The following is a 21,388-nucleotide window of genomic DNA, read 5'->3' on the forward strand; positions in this document are numbered from 1 at the left end:
GCGGATTTCCGGCGGATTTGGCCGCCGGAAATAGTGGGTTTTTTGGTAGTGTTTACCGTATACAAATATTATATACTCAAAAAAATATGTAACATTTTTATCATGAAATGAATTGTTTGAAACAAATTCATCATATTAAACAATTTTGTGAATTTTTTTTTCACTAAGATAAACAATGAAATTAACGGTTTTCATGGTTTGTACACACACATACACACACACACACACACATATATATATATATATATATATAGACGAATGATCGTGTAAGAAAGAAAGTTATGATAAGAAACATAAAAATAGATTTGAATATTGATCACTTTTAATCTCATGTCTATTCATGACTTGTGCTTTATAAGGAAATTGATCTGGTGCATCTCCATGCACCTCACTAGTGTTGACATTCAATTAAAATTGATCGAAAAATGAAAAAAAAATTCTTACATTTTTCACCATAACTTTCATTCTCACAAGAACTCAACTATATATATTATTTGTTTTATTAAAGAGAACCACCTTTCACAAAATTCATGGATCCACCCTTGGATCATATCGTGATTACGGTGAAAAAAGTAAAATATATTAACAATAATTTTTGGTCATTGAAATAAAATAATTATTTTATTAACCGTGAGTTTTTATTAAAGATGGATTTAATAAGGTATCAAGTTTTAATCAATATCGTATACCAATAAATTATAATTGATATACAACTTTATATACTGTGTATCAATCAAATGTATCTGGTATTAACATCTTTCGATTGATACATGTTGATAATAGTTTTGTACAACTTTAAAATACAGATATAAAACTTACCATTTTATTTAAATTTTGAGTCACAATTTAAGCTTCCAGGTAACAATGTTTAGAGATTCTGATGGGTTGTTTGTTTATCTTTTAATAGTTCCATTAAGAAGTGAATCTTGTTTGACAAAAAAAAGTGTCCCTTAATGATTCTAAAACCCTCTGAATGATTTTCTATACGTAGGATCTCCCTTAACCATTAAGAGCCCTAATTTCATTGTACACAATTACCAAACAATTATATTTCATTTTGGACTGTACCATTAGAGCTTCTTAATCATTTTAACCACTTAATCATTTTGTACAAAATCATTCAAGAATTGTCAAACAACCCCTGAATTTGAGAAGAATAAAACTTATAAATATTTAAATATTTTAAAAAATAGTTAAAATTATAATGTTTAATATTTGATTGATAAAAATATACGAAAACTAATAAATAACATAATATTTTTTGTAAGACCATGTGATGCATCCGGTTATTCCTTTCTCTGTTAATGCATCGATTCCATTCCGGGTTTGGCACCACTCATCGGTGGAATAGGATTCCCTAATTCCGGAATCGATTCAATCGCCAAATCCGGTTCTCAATGAATTTGGAAGGCTAGAATCAGAAATCCAATTCCGCCGTCTCTCCACCATCCCTAATCCGTCGATCTCCACCAACGACCACAGCGGAAGCCTCACTTTTCTTCCGTTAGCCTGCTGAAATCTAGGCCTGTCTATCTGGTAGCCTCCTCCCTCCTCTTTACATGTGTGTGTGTGTATATATATGTATATATGTATGTGTGTATGCGCTCGTATATCTACAGCGTTTCTTCTAATGGCTTATAGTTAAAGCAATATAGTATATTTGACCTCCATTTGCTTGTTATATGATTTATGATGGTGTAAAATTGTACTCTCTCCGTTCCAGAAAGAAAGCATAGGAATCAATTCAACTTTTATGTTTTTTCTTACTTAATTTGATATTGACTCTTCATTTTCCCCATAGTACAGAGGTATTGCAGAGAGTGAAAATGTCCATGTTTAAACTTTTTCAGTATCAATGTCAAATTTGGCTTCCATAACTATCATGATATCAAAAGCTGCCATAGAAACATTTAGTTTGATTGTATTTGACTCCGAACCACTAGGTGGTAAATGACATGAAGCTCTCAGTTTCATATTTTCCATGACCTTTTGAAAAAAAAGTCAAAAGGTGCATCTTAGTTCAACATTCATATGAACTTGTTAAATTTTGGTAAAATGATGATAACCACACTACGATTTTGACGAGTATTGTAAATGTAAAATGTTGTCGTCGAATTGGTAATCTGTATCAACTTTGAGTTTGATAAGTACTAGTTTGATCTCAAAAATCACATTAGTCCCTCTTTGTCTTGTGTTTAATTTTGAATGCTTGCAGCTAACTAAATTGGGTCATCTTGTTGGGAATAAATTTTTGAAATGGAGGAAATTTTGTTGTTATAAGATACAACATATAGACAATATTTAGTTGTGGTGGGCATGATTTGCATATCAGTGGTGGAATAGTGATTACAAATATGGAACACCTATTAGACTAAAGAAGACACATAAATATGCATTTTACTTTGTTAATCAAGGGAGTCAAGTTCAAAATGTGCCGAGTTAGAAAAGACCACTTTTTGAAGCTTAATCACAGCTTGAAGGCCTTGTGCTTCTGAAAGAAGCCTTGTAGTCAACCAAAGATGGAACTTTTTATATATATATTTTTCTAAAATTATTGTATTCTTTAACCAAGTTTAAGCAACCACCTTCTAAAATGTCTCGGTTAACTATGGATGTTGACAAAATAAAGCCTTCTACTTTGAATAGCCTATACTAATGTGTAACAAAAACACAAAGCATATTGTGGTTCTCAACCCGCATAAGGATTAATTAAAGAATATAATCTTTATTTGTTCACTCTTCGATTGATGCTGATGGGCTCACTCTTCAGTGCCCTTTCCAATCTTCTTCCTCTTTAGATAAAAATACAATTGTACTCATATTATGCTAGCCACTATACCTTCTTCCCCTTACATTAAGTTGCAGATTCTGGTTGCATTTTGGAGCATATTTTCATATCATCTGCTCCACATGAAGTCATTGTTACATTTCATATGATAATAAATGTGCTCATATATTTTGGGCTTTGCTAGGAATGGGCAGAGTGCCTGAAAGAGGTTCCAAAACCAAAAAACATAAATGGACTAGAAGAGAAGATGAAGCACTGATTTCAGCACTCACAGAGTTATGTCAAACTGGTTGGAAAAGAGACAATAACATCTTTAGGAGTGGTTATACAACTGTCCTGGAGAAAGAATTGAAATCTAAGCTTCCTGGATGTAATCTCAAGGCTAGTCCTCATATTGAATCAAGGCTCAAAACATTAAAGAAGCACTGTGATGCAATAACAGATATGAAAGATGCATTTGGTATAGAGTGGAGAGGTACAGAGTGCACATTAATATGCTATGATGATGATGTATGGGATGACTGGGTGAAGGTAACCACATCAAACATATTCTTATTTGTTTTTTGCGCGTAAATTCTTATATGTTTCTATATCCATTATGGTGTTGTAGGATCATTCAGATGCTAAGGGCTTGAGAAATAAGCCATTTCCTTATTATGATGAGCTGTGCCTGATATTTGGAAAGAGCAGAGGCAATCAAAAGAGTGTTGAAGATGCATCAGATGCTAACAGAGCCCTGGACGTGTATGAGACTAGTGAAAATGCTGGTCATATGTCAAGAGATGAACAGTTTAATCCAATATACAGAACTAACGGAAAAGTGTTGGAGAATGAGAACAATGAGTCTGACCACGAAGAAGCAAACAATCATAAAGGGAATGACATGGCGGTTGATGATTCAAATGATGATGATGTTTTGGTAGATGATGTTGTAGGAACTCCAATGCAGATGCATGGGTGCTCAACATCTCCACAGGTTACAAACAAGAAGGCTCAAAGTATTGGAAGTTGGTCGACTGGAATGGAAGCGTTAGCCAAGATTTTTGACACCATGCTTAAAAGGCATGAGGAGCAGTTTTCACTTCTGGCTGGGCTAGTGGGAAGAGAGGTGGCTGCAGATAAAGCAGCAGCTGATAAAAGAGCAAGGTTAAATGGAGAGTTGAAGAGAATACCAAATCTGAGTCTACAAGCACGACTTCGAGCAGCATCTGTAATCGTCAGTGATCCTGCCAAACTTGATCTTTTTTATAGTCTTTCTAATGAAGAAAGAAAAGAGTGGGTATCAATGTTACTTTCAGGCCTTATTTAGCCTCATAGGAAGGTTGTCATGAAACTTTTTTCATTGACAAATTAGTTAGAAAGTTCTCTTTAGAACTCATAATTTACTTTGACGAAATGCATGCTTTCATCACATGTCTAATGGCTGTTCCGCGTAATTGATTTTATCACCAAACACACACTTCTCACAGTTAGCTTCGAAGATTTCCCTATTTATTTTATGTGTACACCTGAAGCTTCACAACAGAGATAAGTATTAGAGCTTCATGGGAACACAAAAGATATTGCCAGTGTTACTTATCTTTCAATATTGGATGTCTTTGTAAATTATAAAACAGTGCAACCTTATTTGCCAATGTCTGAATCATTTTTTGAGTTTCAGTTTACATAACTTGTCTTTTCCTGAATTTTGAGCTGTATTTGTTGAAGTCAGCAAGTCATGTTAGTGTTAATTGTAGTCCTTGAACAGTATTTATCATCATCAGTATCTATATAGTGTCTGAAAGTCATGGGTCATAAGCAGACATTAGTCCATCCTTATCCTAGCAGCACGAAAATTGGAGAATCTGAGTCGGAATAAATTGAAAAATAAAAAGAGTTTACTTTCTTACTTTTGATGTTGGGAAGCAATCACATGATACGCAGGCAATGAAAGACAAGTGGGTATATTAGAACTGATTTGAATATGCCATGTTAGCATATTACAAAATCCTTCTTGAACGGTTTACAAAACAACCCCTCCACCTTTCGTTAACCTTGTTATCTTTGACCATCAATCTTTGGTTCATATCCTTGATGCATTATTTAGGTATAGTTTCTATCCCTTATCTTATAGCCATGTATACACACATACTCTTCTCTTCTTTTATCTGTAGTCTTACGCTTGCTTCCATTTTGACTAGTTTACACTTTTTTGTGTTCATTACACTGCAACAGCCATTTATAATCCAAGTAAAATTCAGAATCTGTTACTTAAACAAAGTATGTAATATATATAAAACCAAATCTGGTAACATATTATTTCCTTAGGATACCACCTGATTGTATGAGGCTTGTTTTTCACTGCTTATGCATTTGATACATATATACAAAGGAAGAAAGTACTGATTCAAGAGAGGTAACTCAAGGTACTGCCAAGCTACTAAAGCACACACTTACATTATATGATTGGTTTTTTCATTGTTCACTCATCATCGAGGCTCTTTACCCTCCAAAATTGCTTCCTGTAACCATGATTCATGCGATTGGGGATGTGATGGTACTCTAGGCCATTTCTGTAATTGTTATGCTCATGGCTAAATGGATTCCCATGGCCGAATGAATTTCCGTATTTTTCTGTATTTGGCAGTCCAGTAGCAACCACTCCACCCCCAGGATGGTGGCTGTCTCCATTGTCATAGCAATTAGCAACAGTGGACCAAGCAGCAGATTCGTGGTGCTTAGTATGGGGAATCGACACTTGAGGATGGTTGGAGTATGGAGTCGTCTGTGTTTTTAGGCCCCAGACATTGTTGTAGCTACCATCCTGGATGTTCTCATGGTACCTTTGGTATATGAAAATGATTTCCTGCTGTGCAGCACCAGGGCAGATTACGTAGGCAGGAGGACCAATGAAACGCTGACGATCCATCGTATTGAAGTAGGAAGTTTCTTCAAACTCATCCATGCTATTTCTGATGCTTATTTGTTGCTATATTTATAGGGGTAGCTGGTAATTCCAAATAGAAAAGAAGTTGCATTTCTTGTCTAATCATGGAATCGTCGTAGCCCAGCAATTCCATGTTGATCGTGGGTTAAAGCACCATAAACTTAATATTCTTATTCTCAACTTGTAAGATGTCTAGTGGTTCTCTAGAGAAGTAGAGATGCTGATTTTGATTCCCAAATATAGTTATATCCAAACTCATAAACTTTACAATTTCTCCTGGTAAACATCATGTATTGCAATCTTGTCCCAGTTATTTTTACTACATCTTATCCAATGTCCCAAATTGCTTGTATTTAAGTAGTTAAAAACATTCATTCTCAATTCCTTAGTCTTACTTTGTATTGTTTACTGTTTTCCCTCTACTTTTCTTATCATTTCTGTTGTGTGTGTTTTTCCTATCTCTTATTTTGGTAATTCTAGACCACAATCACCAGAGACTTTAGGATGAATTTTCAGGTTCAACTGTCATTTTGTATTTTTGCTACTGGATGCAGGTTGAACTGCTTCAGAAGCCAAATTGCACAAATGAACTATATCACGAGGACTGTTTTTCAACGATAACTGGAGCCACATTGACGGCAATGGAACCAAAACTAAAATATGAAGGTATGGGATACATAGGGAATCTGATTATTGGTAGTTGCATAGAACCTCTGAGACTAGAAGATAAAATTTGTATACCAGATCATGAGTGGGTAGAAAAGTGTGATTATTTGGGGAATTCTAAAAATAAATGGAACTGCAATTTTCATGGGACATTGCAAATTGAAATTTGTTTTGCAGTTTGATGGATGAGGTGGAGGGGTTATATATTTGCAAACTTTGTGTTTGCTTTGAACTCTAAAATGCATTTTATTGGCTGTTGCTTATATTGCTATTTAGTTTTATTCGAATGTCTTGTCTACAATGCTATGCTATTCTATGATTCAATGTTGAGAGTTTTATCTGTTATTCCGTTTTAGAAGTCTTGATCTATTTGGCCATGTAAATATCTTGATGGCCTTGTCCCGAATCTGATGCAATCTTTTAGAAAATTCATGATCTTGTTAGTGGCCTAAATCATCTACGAATGGGAATAGAACCCAAAATAATCATTATATAGATTTTGTCTTGAATCCTTGGAAAGACCATGAGTTTGTTGGCGAACCATTGTTATATGCCGATAAAGATAGATGAAGCAGTCGTTGACATTTATTATTCATTGCTTATGCATTTTGATACATATGTAGTAAAGAAGAAGGTACAAACATTATTAAGAGGTAACTTGGAGCTACCACCAAGCTACAAAGTTCACACTTTCAGTCATATGATTGTTTCTTAATCTGTTCATTCAGCATCAACGTTCTTCAGCGTCCAAGATGCCTTTTGGTAACCATAGTTCATGCCACAGGGACTTTGATTGTAGTTTACACCATTCCCATAACTGTTATGCTCATGGCTGAATGAGCTTCCATGGCTGTGTGAACTCCCATGGAAAGAACTTCCATATTGTCCACCGCCAGGGTAGTAGCTGGCTCCATTTCCATGGTAGCCAGCACCAGCGGACCAACCAGATTGGTGGTTCTGAGGATTTCCTGATGAGTAAGTCGACACTTGAGAATAGTTGGAGTATGGAGTCATGTGCCCATTAATGGTCGAAAAGTTGCTGTAACCGCCGTCCTGGATTCTGCCACCGCTCTCCTGGTTCGACCAGTAGCTTTGTTGTTGGTATGTTGCAACAGGCTGTTGTTGGAAGGAAGCATCAGGGCAGCGCTCGGTTTGGAGAACCATTTTCTTGAATAGAAGGTTTATTCAAACATAGCCCAGTGGCTGATGCTTATTTGTTGCTATATTTATAGGGGATCAGGTATAGTTGGTGATTCCATATAGATTAAGAAATATATTTCTTATTGTATTGTGGAACTATAGTAACCCCGCAATTTCAATGATGATCATGGATCAGGGATCATTTAATATATTTATCGTTAACTTGTAAGAAGTCTAGCGATGCTTTATAAGATTCTGGTTCTGATATTCAAATATAGTCATATCTGAACCCATAAGTTTTTAGAACTTAAACACATCATGCATTCAAATCTTGCCCTTGATTATTAGGGCATCTTATCTGAATGCCACTTCCCAAATTGCTTCAACTTCACTAATTTAAAGCATTTATTCTCACTTCATGATCTTCCTTTGCGGTTCTTTTTTTTTTCTTTCTGTTTTCTTTTCTTTTATCGAAAATACTATTATGTGTTTCTGCTTTCTGTGTTGTCTTTTGGTTATGTAGAACATAATGATGAAATTGCGCCAATAAACGAGGACTGTTTGACAATATCCCTAACCCGCTTTGACTGCAACGGAAGCAAACTCACATGGCAGGTATGGGATCTATACGAATCTCATTGTTACTATTCTGCTTGATAGTTCCCAAAAAAACTATATGAGACTAGAAAATCTAAGGGGTTGGTTATTTACTAGCTGCAGAATGCCTCTTACTGGTAAGAGTTGCTTACGCGGTAGGAAGGGATGCTGTTTACCTACACACTCTGAAGTCTGTCCCACAAATAAGGTTGGTTACTTATACTGCTCTAATTTATCCGATTCGAGTGCATTTTGTTCTATGATTTCATGTTAGAACTCTTTTGTGTTCTTCCATGTTAAAAAGTCTTTGATCTATTTGGCCATGTCAAAAGCAGAAAACATAGTGGACTTGACATGAATCTGATGCAATTTTTTCTGAGTTTGACCATTATCATCTTGCTAGTGAATTCAATTATTAGGGAACTAGATTCTAAACCCAAAAACATATTTACATAGTGATGATTCTAGATTTTATGCCTCATTGTAGATCTTCAATTATCTAATACACAATGAGTAAAAAGGGGTTTTCTCCTCCTCCCTGTCTCCCTATTGAGAGTATTATTGTAAGCACCTTTTGAGGGAGAAAAAGGTCTGTTCTGAGAGATGTGGGTTCAAATGAAATGTTAAGGAGTCATTTACAAGTGATTTCAGGGGACACGCGGAATATTTCCGTTTGTTATGGAGGCGCTATTACACGTAGGTGAGATGACTCGCTTCAGGGAACATTTATACGTTTAGTATATGGACAGGACCGGATAGGATTGGAAGGGGATAGTGAGGTAAGCGGGTGAAAGAATTGTGGAAGGTGTTAGGGTTTTAATTTGACATAATTACAGTAGTAATTTATCAATATGATCTTGGTAAATGAATCCTATTACCTAGTATTGTTTTATCTTTTTTTTAGTTTATATAATATTTATATAAGGTTAAATGCATGAAATAGCAATCTACTTTCATAAATTTTCTTATTATAGCATTCTACTTTTGTTTTTCTTTATTACAGCAATGTACTTTCAAATTATTTTTTATTAAGACATTGTACTTTAAAAAATCTACCCATTATAGCAATGGGTAACCTGTTATCTTTTAAACCGGTTAACCCCTTTGACTTTTTTTGCTTGTGTGGCTTTAATGAGGTGATGTGGATGACACATCATTTTGATGACTTAATTAAAATAAAAATAAAAACCTATTGCAAATTATTATTAGTGATTTTCATTTTCCATTGCTATGATTTAAAAAATATTTAATTTTTTTGACTTTTTCTTATTAAGTTGCATGCAAATTAAATATTTTAGAGTAAAATATTTCTTAAATAAATATGCTACATTATTTTCGAGATATATTTTGTTTGTAAAAAGGTAACACTTCTTATTTTATATTGTTAAAAAAATACATATATTTTAAAGTTCTCTCTAAAATGTTAACGAAATAAATTGTGTTCTACAATTTTTTAATATTGTTATATTAATAAATAATTCAAAAAAATCTAATTTATTTAATGTATTTATACGTCAAGTAAAAGTTTTTGAACAAATATAATATATATTCTTTAAAAGATAATATTTTTTGGTATAAAAATAACAATTCTTATTTTTTTTTAATCAAAAAACACATATTTAAAAAAAAAAATTAGTGTGATAAGTTATCTTTTACTAGTGTTATTAATATTGGTATATTAATGAATAATCTAGAATTTTTTAGTTCATTTAATATATTTATTAAATAACATGTAAAATATCTAAATATTAAAATTAAAAGTATATTGTTAAATAAGAACTAGTAAATGTTATAATAAAATAATTTTGAAAGTACAATGTTGTAATAAGAAAGTCACATCACTATAGTACATGTGGACAGCCTACATGGACAATGAGGTGGCATGAAAACTTGGTATAATGGGTAAATTTAAATCAAAAGGTTACTCAATGCTATAATGGGTAAAATTTTCAAAGTACAATGTTCTAATAAAAAATAGTTTGAAAGTACATTGTTGTAATAAGAAAAAACTGGAAGTACAATGCTATAATAAAGAAATTTATAAAAGTAGATTGCTATTTTGTGCATTTTGCCCTATTAAATGCAACAAATAAACTTACACACCCTCCTCACCTTTGGTGAGGTTTGAACCTCTGATCTTCTAGGAGGCCAAAATGTACGATACCGCTAGGCCAAAAACCCTTTTGTAATATTGTTATATCTTATAATCATGTTAATTAACATGAATTCATTGTCTCATATGTTGATCATGCAGGAATAACCTCAAGTGGTCTGTCAACATCCTGGCTACTTATTTTGTAGCAATGCCACCAAAAGTTGTGTTTGTCGTCTTGCCAAGGTAAGCCTCCTCGTTGCTTCCGGTTGTTAAATTTTAGGTTTTATTTGTTTTGTTCGTTTGCTAACGACAAGGGTAAAATGCATCAAAATGTATTGAAGTTTTTCTTAAGGTCTATTTGTTAGCAGCTTAATGTGGTTTAAAACTTATTCGGTCACATGATTGTTTGGTAGTGACTTAATGATATATAAAGTAGTTTATTCTGTAAGCATCTAGGACAAACTTTATGGAGAATGCCAAGTTTTTTTCAAATCTGCTCCTCCCAATTAAAAAGCATGCTCTTTCGGTTTATGAAAAAACTATTTTAGACAAAAACTTTTCCAATCTATACAGACAGATTAATTCGCACGTACAGTTTTATCTAGGACTTAATGGAAAACCAACCGAACAACCATTGGTTTCTATTCTTCTTCTTTTTCAGTAAAAAATGTTCAATTTTTATTATTTTTACATATTTTACCCGATAAACAGTGTTTTAGCCTAAGGGGCCGTTTACCAAACACTTACCCGGTAAACATTTACCGACAAAATTCAATACTATTGTTAACTTACTGGGTATGATTTTAGTCAACAAAAACGGCTTTCTATGCAACAATTTACCCGGTAAGAGCTGACCGTGGTAAGAGTCATTGTCCTCACTTACCGGGTAAGACTCTCAGTCCTTGTCTTGTTCTTATCGGATAAGATTTTTGGTTCTTACCATATTCATCCGGTAAGGTAATATAACTTGGTAAGCGCTTACCCAATTAAGCATTTGGTAAACGGCCCCACAAAACAAACTTTGTTAATTTTTTATACAAATTTACATTTTTGCCCTTAACTATTGAAAATATCCATAAAAGAATATGACAACCCATAAAACTCTCACTTTCTTTGTATACTCCGCCATTAATGACCTCTTATGAACTTGCCCTTAATGGTTGTTTGCCTACATTCCAAACCAGGCCTCCACCAAATACTTGATTTCAACTGATTTTAATTATGGTTTACAAATTTAATAAAGGGTATTATTGACATTTGATTATTAACAAACGCTTTTACTTTTTTTTAGCATGTTAAATGAAACGTTTTATTTTTTGAACGAAAAGATAAGCAGGTATTGAGAATAGTTCTTTTTCTTCAGCAGTGACCAAATATTCCTAGACATGTTTTCGTTCTTTGGGTTGCCATAAAACAGCGTCTTAAGACGCATGATAAACTTTGGTTTTAGGAAGTCTTATCTAATCTGTGTTGTGGTTTATGTCATAATGGGTCTAGATCTCACAAGCATCTTTTTTCTTTGAATGCTCATTCCCTAATCAGGTATGGAATGGTCTTAAATCCAAGTTGAACCTTCCTAATTTTCTGGATGACTAGACTAACATCATGAGAGTTTTCCAACAAGCCATAAAAGGCAAGACCATCTGGTCTATTATTCGCAGATTAGTGCTTGCTGGAACCGTCTACCATGTTTGGCAAGAAAGAAACGACCGTATCTCAAAAATAAAAGAAGATCTTATGACATGGTGGTGAAGCCCATCTCTGATGATGTCCGGTCCAGGCTGATTGGCCTTACCATGAAGCCTTCCCTGAACATTGTCCGTGCTAGGCTTGTCTGGAACCTTCCCTAATAGTTGGTTCTTTTCCCCTCCCCTCCCTCCCTCCCTCCCTCCCTCCCTCTTCTGAGATATGCTCCTTTCTGGTGGTTGCTTCGATTTAGTCTCCACTCAAGTGTTGGCCTTGGTTTTATTTTTATGTCTTTTTATAAAAATCTTAAAACAAATCATGTTTTTAATTTCGTTTTTTCTTGATTAGACCCCCCCCCCCCCTTATGTATAACAAAACTATATCATCTTTCCATCCATAATTTACAAGGTGACTCAATCGAATTTCACATCCTGCCAGTTCACTAAGTAGACTCACTCTACCCAGTCTACTCTCCAAGTATACTGCTCGACACTCGCCTGACATTTGCCATTCCTAGTTTAGGCTTGAATAATGTCTGATTTGAACTTACGACTTTTAAGAAATCTCAAGTCACGTGTATGCATCGATACCTTTAATAATAAATTTATTGGACATCAAACCATATAAAATCGAAATAAACATCTCTAAATTATCTAGGAGAGCCTCTACAACTTGGTAAAGATGTGTAGTTGATGTATCATTAAATCACACATAAATTAGAGTTGTTTATGGGTGGGGTGGCCCGTTAAACTTTGTCTTGTCCAGTCTGTTAAAAAAGCGGGTTTGAACTATCATTCTCAAAGAAATGGACAAACCCAGACTAACTTGTTAAAATTAATTGGTGAACATAATTACCTCAATTGATCAATTCACTATTTTCTTATTTGATCATTTTCTTTATCGATGTTTCATATTTTATGAAACAATTTTTTCATAAATTACGTACGTTGTTATGTATTTACATATAATTTAAGATGGAATAAATATTATGTTCTTTTAATTATTTTACGTAGCTTTTTATTTTATCTAAGTTTTGTTTTCTCAAAAAACGTGAAAAGATTTTTAAGCCCAACTGGTTTATAAGGTGAGTAAGGGCAAGTATTCAGCCCGTAAAAGGAGGCATTAATTTATCATATCAAACCCGTTGAACAAGAATAATAGGTTTAGTAGACATGTAAATAATCAGATGTGACATTCAAACCTTATATTCCTAAATCATACGAAAAAGATTCTAATCGCTATTATAATTTTTAGACAACTATCTCTTCAAGTCATTATTTGTTTTGTCTGCGTACCATTTAATTAAACCACAAGGATGATGTCTGATTGATTTGAACTTGAGCTTTAAAAGTTAAAAGTGTCTGGAGGTCTCAGGTTCAAATTTAAAAAGGAATAAAAATCTCTTTATGATCACCGATGTTTAAATGTAGTGACTTCGAACTACCCGTAAAGCAGGGGTCACCCTGGGATTACTCGGCTCGTTTAACCCCATGGTTTTCCCTCTCCCTCAAAAATCCCAAATTTTTCAAACAAAACGTTTTTCTTTTTCTCTCTCTCAGTCGACACACGTACATCTGCTTTCCGTCGTCTCCTTCCATATATCCTACATCGGTAATGTATGGTTAGGTAAAGAGGTGACAATTTTATACCAAATCAAACCAGCCAACATATGTACCGTTAATCTGATTGTTATCAATTATGTTCGGTTGATAGTACCATCCCAAGTATGCAAACTTGGTTGGTACCTGGTATTGTAAGTCTATTAACATTGTACCGTTTTATTTAATTATTTATTATTTTTGTATTTTTTTTATGTATTGAATGTTAAACATTGTAACTTTTATTATTTTGTTTGAACATTTGAATGTTTTCAAGTTTTGTTTCTTGCAACTGTACTCTTTAAACATCACACATGTTACCTGCAAACTTAAAACGCCACTCAAAATTTGAACAAAATGGCAATTTTCATATATATAAATTGGAATTGGTACAAAATTAATATCAACATGTACCAAAAAAAAAGTTGGTATCAAATATAGTTGGTTGGTATATGATATTGAGAAAAAAAATTGGTAGCATATCAAGTCCAGCCCTAACTAAGTATCGTCTCCATGTCTCTTTTAGGGGTTTCTTCTTTCTTTGCTTCGTCTTTTTTTGATTTTAAAATATAGGCCTATTTTTGAATTTATGATGAACGTATTAAAAAATCTCAATATGGATAGAGGTTGATACACCTAGATTGCGTTTGATGTGTGCTTGATGGTTAAGATAGCCATGAAGATGACATCATTTACCATCTTTAACTAATGATTCAAAAAGAGCTCGACATATTAGGGTTTACTCACATGTCAATCTCTACGCGTTTGGTATGCAGGCAAAGAGAAATCAGAGGGAGGAATCGTTTAGAAACATCGATCTGATGAGAGAAATCGATAGCTCAGGAGGAATCGATTTGATGAAGCGATTGGTATGGAGTCCAGTGAGGCGTGTTTAGGTTTAGTCTTTTTCAAGGGTATTTTGGTATAAACGAGGTTGTTGCATCTTGTTCCAGGAAGTGGAGCGTGTCCCATGCTTCTTCTAATTAGTCCATGTTTGTTCCACATCAAGACACACCAAACATGAGACGAATGTATTTTATCGTGTCCTGTCTCACCATGTTCAACATACCAAACGCAAACGATCTCCATTGAGCAACACAAATAACATATACTGGATTTCTTTCGATCAAAGTTTTATTGAACCTTCATTGAGATTCTATCGAACAAAACAATAAGTACAAAATAAATTTGACAGAAACTTACAAAAAAGAAAAAAAAACGTTCAAGTTTTAAAAAAGAAACCATGTGATTTGTTTACTAGAACACAAGTTTTAGCTTCACTTTGAATCTGAATAACAAATGGGGGGATTGATCAATACTCGTTTATGTAAAGAACCTCTGTTTTGAGATCATACTTCAGATTATCGAACTCAAACGCATCAAACAAAATGTCGATTAGTTGCAAGCATGTTACATCCTCTTTTATAGGAACCGATGAACTCTTAAACCTCTAGTAATCACTATCCACTTCCCAAACACCATTGTAAAAAACAAACACATTAAGCACCAACTTTGGATGCAATAGAAATAAATAAATATTTTAAGAAATCAAAAACACTTGTTTTGTATAGAATTCATAATGAATAATGTGACAGATATTTATGATGAATATCGTAACAAATATTTATACTAAATAAGATTTATTATTATTTAAGGTTATCTATCAGGAACAGTATATAAAATAAGTTTTCTAAATATTTAAGGTTTTTAAATGAATATTTTTTGTTCTTAAATAGTAAAAAACATGGAAGCTAAAAATAAGCATATAAAACTAAAAGATGGTGACAAAAATAGGAAGTGATTTAATAATGAGACCTGGTGAGTGATGTGGCCATTATCACTTATCAGTAAAGAAAAAGAGATTCCTTAGTGTAGAAGAGACCAACTCCAACCAAATGTAATTCTGCTTTCACCACTAAATATCTTTCAATAGAAAATATGGCCTTGTAAAATGAAGTGCATGGATGATATTTTCCACAATGGACCACCACCACACCAGCTAACACATGAATAGTGCTTTATATTCATCATCAAGAAAGGAATTCACAATAATGGACTCCAGGCTATACTTAGTCCCGGACCAGACCAGACCATTACATCATCATCAGACAGGACCGTACGAGACCGTGACTGATCCACGCCCATCTTTACCTTTCGCCATTCAAGATTAAGGACTATTTGGTTGGTTTTCCATTAAGTCGTGTGGATATCTTTGTGGATTAATCTATCAGTTTAAAATGGGAAAGTTTTAGTTGGGACAATCCTTTCATCACGTGTTTTTCAATTGGGAGAATTAGGTATGGAAAAACACTTGGTTTTCTCAACAAAGCTTCCCCTAGGAGCTTACTGAATAAGCCACTTTTTGTATCATTAAGCCACTACTAAACAGTCAGTCATATATAGCTGAATAAGTTACGAGTCCTATTAAGCTCATTAAGTTACTAGCAATCATGCCTTTTGGACCCCTCTTGTAAACCCCCTTTTTCATGTCAAATATACAAACCTTTGAGGGATCAAACAATCAAGAACCATCTCTCTTCAAACAGATGATAAAATCAAAAACAAAACACAATCCTGAATAATCGTTTGAACCTCAGAAATCTTAAGATCAAGAACCCAGTGAGATACAAAGATAAAAAAATAAATAAACAGAATTTTGAATAATTTATTTATAACAGATTAGTCTCAGACTCAAAATTTCCTAATATAAAGCGAAGCCGATTATCTTTCCCGGGAGGGAAGCAAGGTAAAAGAATCTCAAGTTGCCTGCCATGGCGATGCCCAGTAATAAGCAGGCAACCCCAAGAATCACATCTCCATTAAACCACAGCTTCCTTCCCCCCCTACTCAGCAGCAAATCAGTATGCCAAGATTCTGAAAGAAAGCCAACTCTACCAACAACCCAAAAAAGAAAGAAAGAAAGAAAGAAAGACTATTTACACTATCACCCCAGAAATCCATCCACCTATGGATCCAGATATCTAAAACAATAGCCAGAAAACATACCAGAGTCGACTATTGTTCGCGAGATGCATCTTTCGACTTCAAAGCTCCAACCTTTACACAGAAACAAAACGTTTTCCCGGTCACCCACTTTCTCTTATGCAATTCCCAGGTAAGAGAAATCTGTATTTGTCCGCGTTCTCTATAAGATGTGCAGGTAGGTGAACAGCCGAATAGGAATGCGGTATGGGTCCCATTTTGCCGATGATTTCTTTAAATGTGTACTCCTCTGGCAGCATATCGAAGAGATCAGCTCCTTTGCATATTACTTTCTGAACTCTGGTAGGGTTCAAGAATTTGTTGAACCTCACTCTATCAACATGGCTGTAAGCTTTCATCTTGAAAATGAACTCACTAATGTGGCGAAAACAAAAGCTACAATGCCATCCCGCATCTGCTAAGATTGTGTCAGATTGGCGATAATGAGCATAAGTTGTCTTCCCTGACTGATATCTATGAACCGATGCCCTCCAACTATTGTTATCCAAAAGAAACTCGAAAGAATACAAGTAATTCTTTAGCCGAAGATGAAGAATTGGAGGTATATCATCACACCATCTTAAAAGATTGATGGTGTGCCTACTTGGAATCTCATCAACATCCGACATGATCAACAAATCGTCATCTTGAATCCCTGCTTTCTTTAAAAGATAATCCAATGCAAGTCTCTGATAAGCCTCTTCGACAAAAGGGTTTTCTCCTTTACGAAATCTCCCGGGAATTTGTCCATACGTTAATCTTGGCTCGACGAATTTGAACTGATCTTGGTGGCTGGCAAAGACCAGGGGTTTAGGCAAGCCGGTAAACGTTGAGTTTGACTCAAGGAGTACAAACTCGGTAACATAAGGGTATAACTCATGCCATCTTATCGTTAGAAGGTCCACTTCATTACTGAACAGCACTGCATCAAACACGCGCCTTGGGAACTCACGTGTTCCCCAACCATGAAGCTTACAGAGATTCTCCATCGACACATTTTCATGATAATAATGTGGAATTTCATGGAAAGGTTTCGGTGGTGACTCCCACAATGGCCGCAAAAAGTAAGAGACTTTCTGTCCATGAACATACAACCCAAGGATGACGGTCGGGACCATTACAAAAAGAAAGACGATGGTTTTCAACTCCAGTCCCCGAAGAATGCACCGTAATCTTGCCATGGTTGAAGACTTCCCCGAGTCCTACAAATCAAAATGTTCATTCTCATTTAGTTTCCAAATAATAATAACAAATAGATGCCAAAGAAAGTGTCTTCACCATGCTGGAAAGAGAAAATGAACAATGTAAAAGAGCATCTAAAGAACATGAACATGAATTACTTGAAGTTGCAAGCTAAAAGTAACACTTTTTTTTCTCCCAAAGTACATGTATTGCTTGAATTATAAGATTCTTTAATTGTAAACTAACTTCTTTTAGAAAACTTTGTTTTCTGAATCTGAAAGTCCTGTTCAGAGAAAAAAAGAGGCATCTTTTTGATTAAGTGATTCTTCAACAAAAACATAGCCAAATAGACTACAGAAGAGTCCTAATTTAAGAAAACTAGGTCACTGATTAGGATATTGAGAAATCTCTTCCCCAATCATCACAAAGAAAGGGGGAAACAACCCTTTTACAATTCCATCTATAACAATTTGAAATCAAAAAATCAAACTCCTGAATTCGTGACTAAAAACGTCACCAACGTTGATTTAGTCAGAAGACAAAACAGAAGACGTAGGAATCAAAAAGGTGATAATATTAAAGCTAAACCTAAGCCCACAATGAAATCAGCAAATCCAGAAACAATAAATCTAAACTCGCAATGCAATCATCAAATACAGGAATGAAATCGAATTGACAAGCAAAGGGCAGGGAATTTGACGAATCGATCAAAAATTACCTCATCGCAAATATCACCACAGATATCATCGGATTTTTTAGAGCAATAACGAGATCCCCCTTCTGCCATGGTATAAACTTTATCGAAAAATTTCGATAAAGTAGACGTCATTCAAATCTGAATCGATAGATCAGCCTCGAATGAATATAAAAAAAGAATGAAGTTATGTTTCTTAAGATCTCAATAAAGAAAGGGAGAGTGAGTAATCTGATAACCCTAGATCGTTGGCCAAGAAATGGGAAGATTTGGTTTATGAATACAAACAAAACCCACCTTAGCAAAGAATCAATGGGGATGAAATGCGGCAAAGATTAGAGCATAGGGGATGTGGAAAAAGCTGTGGTGAGGTGTTGTTTCTCTCTCTAGAAACCCTGCGTGTTGGATGTGTGTGTGTGTGTGTGTGTGTGAGAGAGAGAGAGAGAGAGAAAGAGATATAAAAGAGAAGAAGTTGTTTATTACTTGGGATTTCTGTGTTGATTAACGGGTGGCAGTTGTACAAGAAGCCGTTTTGGTTGTCTACTTCCCCAAGTTTTACAAAAAGATCCAATTTTGTGATTTGACAAAATTGCCCCTTGGCATGAATTTTGTATTTTCGTATACAAAAATACACTCAAACAAGTTTTATGAATAATAGAAGTTAAATTTGTAAATCAGTTTATAAATTATTTAATTATTAAATAAATATATGTGAATCAATATCTTAAATCTTAATATTTGTTTAAAAATATTTGTACATCACTTCTCACGAATTTGTAATATTTTATAGTTTTTATTTAATTTAAATTATATATAGTATGAAAAATAAAATTTATATTTAATTAAGAAATAAGTTAATATTTAGTTTAGAGACATAAGAAATATATAAAACGAGGGGTAGAATGGTCAAAACGGGAATAGAGAAAGAAAGGTAGCCGAGCCGAGTCCCGGAAACGCGTGGTTTCGAGGAGTAAGTTTGCTTGACTGGGTGTAGATATGACCTGTACGTGTTGCGCACAGAGAATTTCAGCCCACATAACGGCAAAATAAATGTTACCCCATGGACCTTCATCTTTAAAATAACTACAGAAACACCCCCTTAACAATCATGGAATGCATTAAAGTCAGCATTCTTGTTTTTTTAAAAGGTCAACCTTTTGGATGATGTCGATGACATGAACTAGTCAAAGGCAAAGTTGATAAACAAACAATGATTGTTGGGTTGTATTCGAATCATACGAGTAACACAAGGTCTTAGCTTTGATTCGTCAACTTAAAATAAGACAATTCGTGTTTTACGAGTTAAAAACCGTCAAATTCAATGCATTGTTGTCATTAACAGCTTATATATCATTAATTGATACTTATGCATTGTTATAAGTACAACTTTAGATTTTTGACAACGGATTGTCCTAAATACAGACCGCTGACTTATATGAATTCCAGTCATTACCAGTGACAAGAATGGTGATATGTTCTGAATTTTGACAATTTTATTTCTTTTAACTCTTGAATTTATGGCTATGACTATTGTAAATAGATATATATCGAACTAGTGTTTGCGTTTCGACAAAGAGTTGACAAAGTCATGTGGGTTCGAATAGGTCCCCCCACCACCTTCCCTTGTAAAAACGTTATCAAAAATACAATTTCAAACAGATCCATCTCATAAAAAATACCCAACAACGTATCTTTAAGAGTTTGATGATAAGACGGTCCCCTCTTCTAGTGTTTGATGATGACATAAAAATGGTTCGCAAGGATCATAAAATAACCTATATAAATTTGCTTCATATTAAGGAGGTTGTCAAAACGATATTTGCATAACCATTATTGGAAGGTTGTCGTCGACGATTAATAAGACAATATTTCAAAATTATAAACTACAGTAAATGGACATTTATCCAAATGCTTACCTGGTAAGCGCTTACCAATAGGGGTTAATACTATAATTTATTTTGATGCGTAAGATTTTAGCACATCAAAACATATCAAATGCGATAATTATACTGGGTAAGAGTCGTCATCATCACTTACCGGGTAAGACTCTCCATTTAGCTTATCGCTCTTACCCGGTAAGATTATCGGCCTTTCTCATATTCATCCAATGAGACAATTTATACGTTAAGCACTTACCAAGTAAGTGTTTAGTAAATGATCCTTAAGATGAACAAGGATATCATGAACTATTACATATGAAATGAAAAATTGTTGTCTTTTAAACATGAAACGGTCCATAAAAATATCATTTATAACTAAAACAAGTAAAGCTCGTGTTATTCATAACGATATTTAGATTATTTATAAAGTTATACTATCTTATAGTATGATATAATACATATGATATTATGATTTTTACGACTTACAAAACAAAAAATATAAAATAAAAAAACAATAAAACAAGATATTTCATATAAATACAAAACCTAATACCAACAAGAAAAAAAGAATAAAAAAATACAAGAAGAATATTCTAAAAATATTAAGCATTATTTCAGAACTTCTAAAAAGAACTTTTTTAAAGTATATATATAATATTTATATACGACAAATGTAACAAATAAACTTACACATCCTCTTTATCTTTAGTGAGGTTTGAACATCTGACCTCTTAAGAGGCCAAATATTACAATACTGTTAGTTCTTATTCATCTATGCATACATATAAAATCTTCTTTAAGAAAATTTCATCTTCTTATTTCAAATTTTAATAAGATTTTAGAGTATTTAAAAATAAAACATATTAAATAAAAAAGATATTTATATTGTATATAAAACTAAATAATTTGGATGAGAATAGAATCTTATTTTGATGAGTGTATATATAATTATTTGTGGCCATAGTTCACTATATATTAAAATGCGAATATTTAGGGTAAGATTCTGCAACTTTGTAAAAGATGAGGGGGCACGTGGAATACTCGAATGACTTATATTTCGTCCCACTAGTCCACGCACGCTGCATTGCTTCTAAAAGACCAAGCTTCTTACTTTATCCAAATTAATTTTTTTTATTAACCCAGATATCCAACTC

At 33.9% G+C, this 21,388-nt stretch overlaps 3 protein-coding genes across 4 annotated transcripts; 1 reads left to right on the forward strand and 2 right to left on the reverse strand.

The window, feature by feature from the left end:
* The first annotated feature begins 1,340 nt into the window (after positions 1 to 1,340).
* Positions 1,341 to 4,412, forward strand: LOC112527874. Its single transcript, XM_025138718.1, has 3 exons — positions 1,341 to 1,536; positions 2,973 to 3,319; positions 3,399 to 4,412. The coding sequence occupies exons 2-3, from the start codon at positions 2,975 to 2,977 to the stop codon at positions 4,095 to 4,097; spliced, it is 1,044 nt and encodes a 347-aa protein (XP_024994486.1). The 5' UTR covers positions 1,341 to 1,536; positions 2,973 to 2,974; the 3' UTR covers positions 4,098 to 4,412.
* A 2,529-nt stretch (positions 4,413 to 6,941) lies between these two features.
* LOC112528157 (dormancy-associated protein 2-like) lies at positions 6,942 to 7,590 on the reverse strand. Its single transcript, XM_025139106.1, has one exon. The coding sequence runs from the start codon at positions 7,542 to 7,544 to the stop codon at positions 7,101 to 7,103; it is 444 nt and encodes a 147-aa protein (XP_024994874.1). The 5' UTR covers positions 7,545 to 7,590; the 3' UTR covers positions 6,942 to 7,100.
* Positions 7,591 to 16,071: 8,481 nt separating this feature from the next.
* On the reverse strand, positions 16,072 to 18,776 carry LOC112528289 (beta-1,4-mannosyl-glycoprotein 4-beta-N-acetylglucosaminyltransferase-like). Of its 2 annotated transcripts, none has more exons than XM_025139287.1 (3): positions 18,652 to 18,776; positions 18,379 to 18,495; positions 16,072 to 17,680 (listed from the first exon to the last, which is right to left on the reverse strand). In XM_025139287.1, the coding sequence occupies exons 2-3, from the start codon at positions 18,487 to 18,489 to the stop codon at positions 16,583 to 16,585; spliced, it is 1,209 nt and encodes a 402-aa protein (XP_024995055.1). In that variant the 5' UTR covers positions 18,490 to 18,495; positions 18,652 to 18,776; the 3' UTR covers positions 16,072 to 16,582. The 2 variants fall into 2 exon arrangements, with proteins under 2 accessions (XP_024995055.1, XP_024995054.1); XM_025139286.1 differs by having other exon boundaries at positions 18,379 to 18,513.
* Between the last annotated feature and the right edge of the window lie 2,612 nt (positions 18,777 to 21,388).

This window comes from Cynara cardunculus (assembly GCF_001531365.2).
Source record: "Cynara cardunculus var. scolymus isolate 2C chromosome LG 15, CcrdV1, whole genome shotgun sequence".
Taxonomy (NCBI): Eukaryota; Viridiplantae; Streptophyta; class Magnoliopsida; order Asterales; family Asteraceae; genus Cynara; species Cynara cardunculus.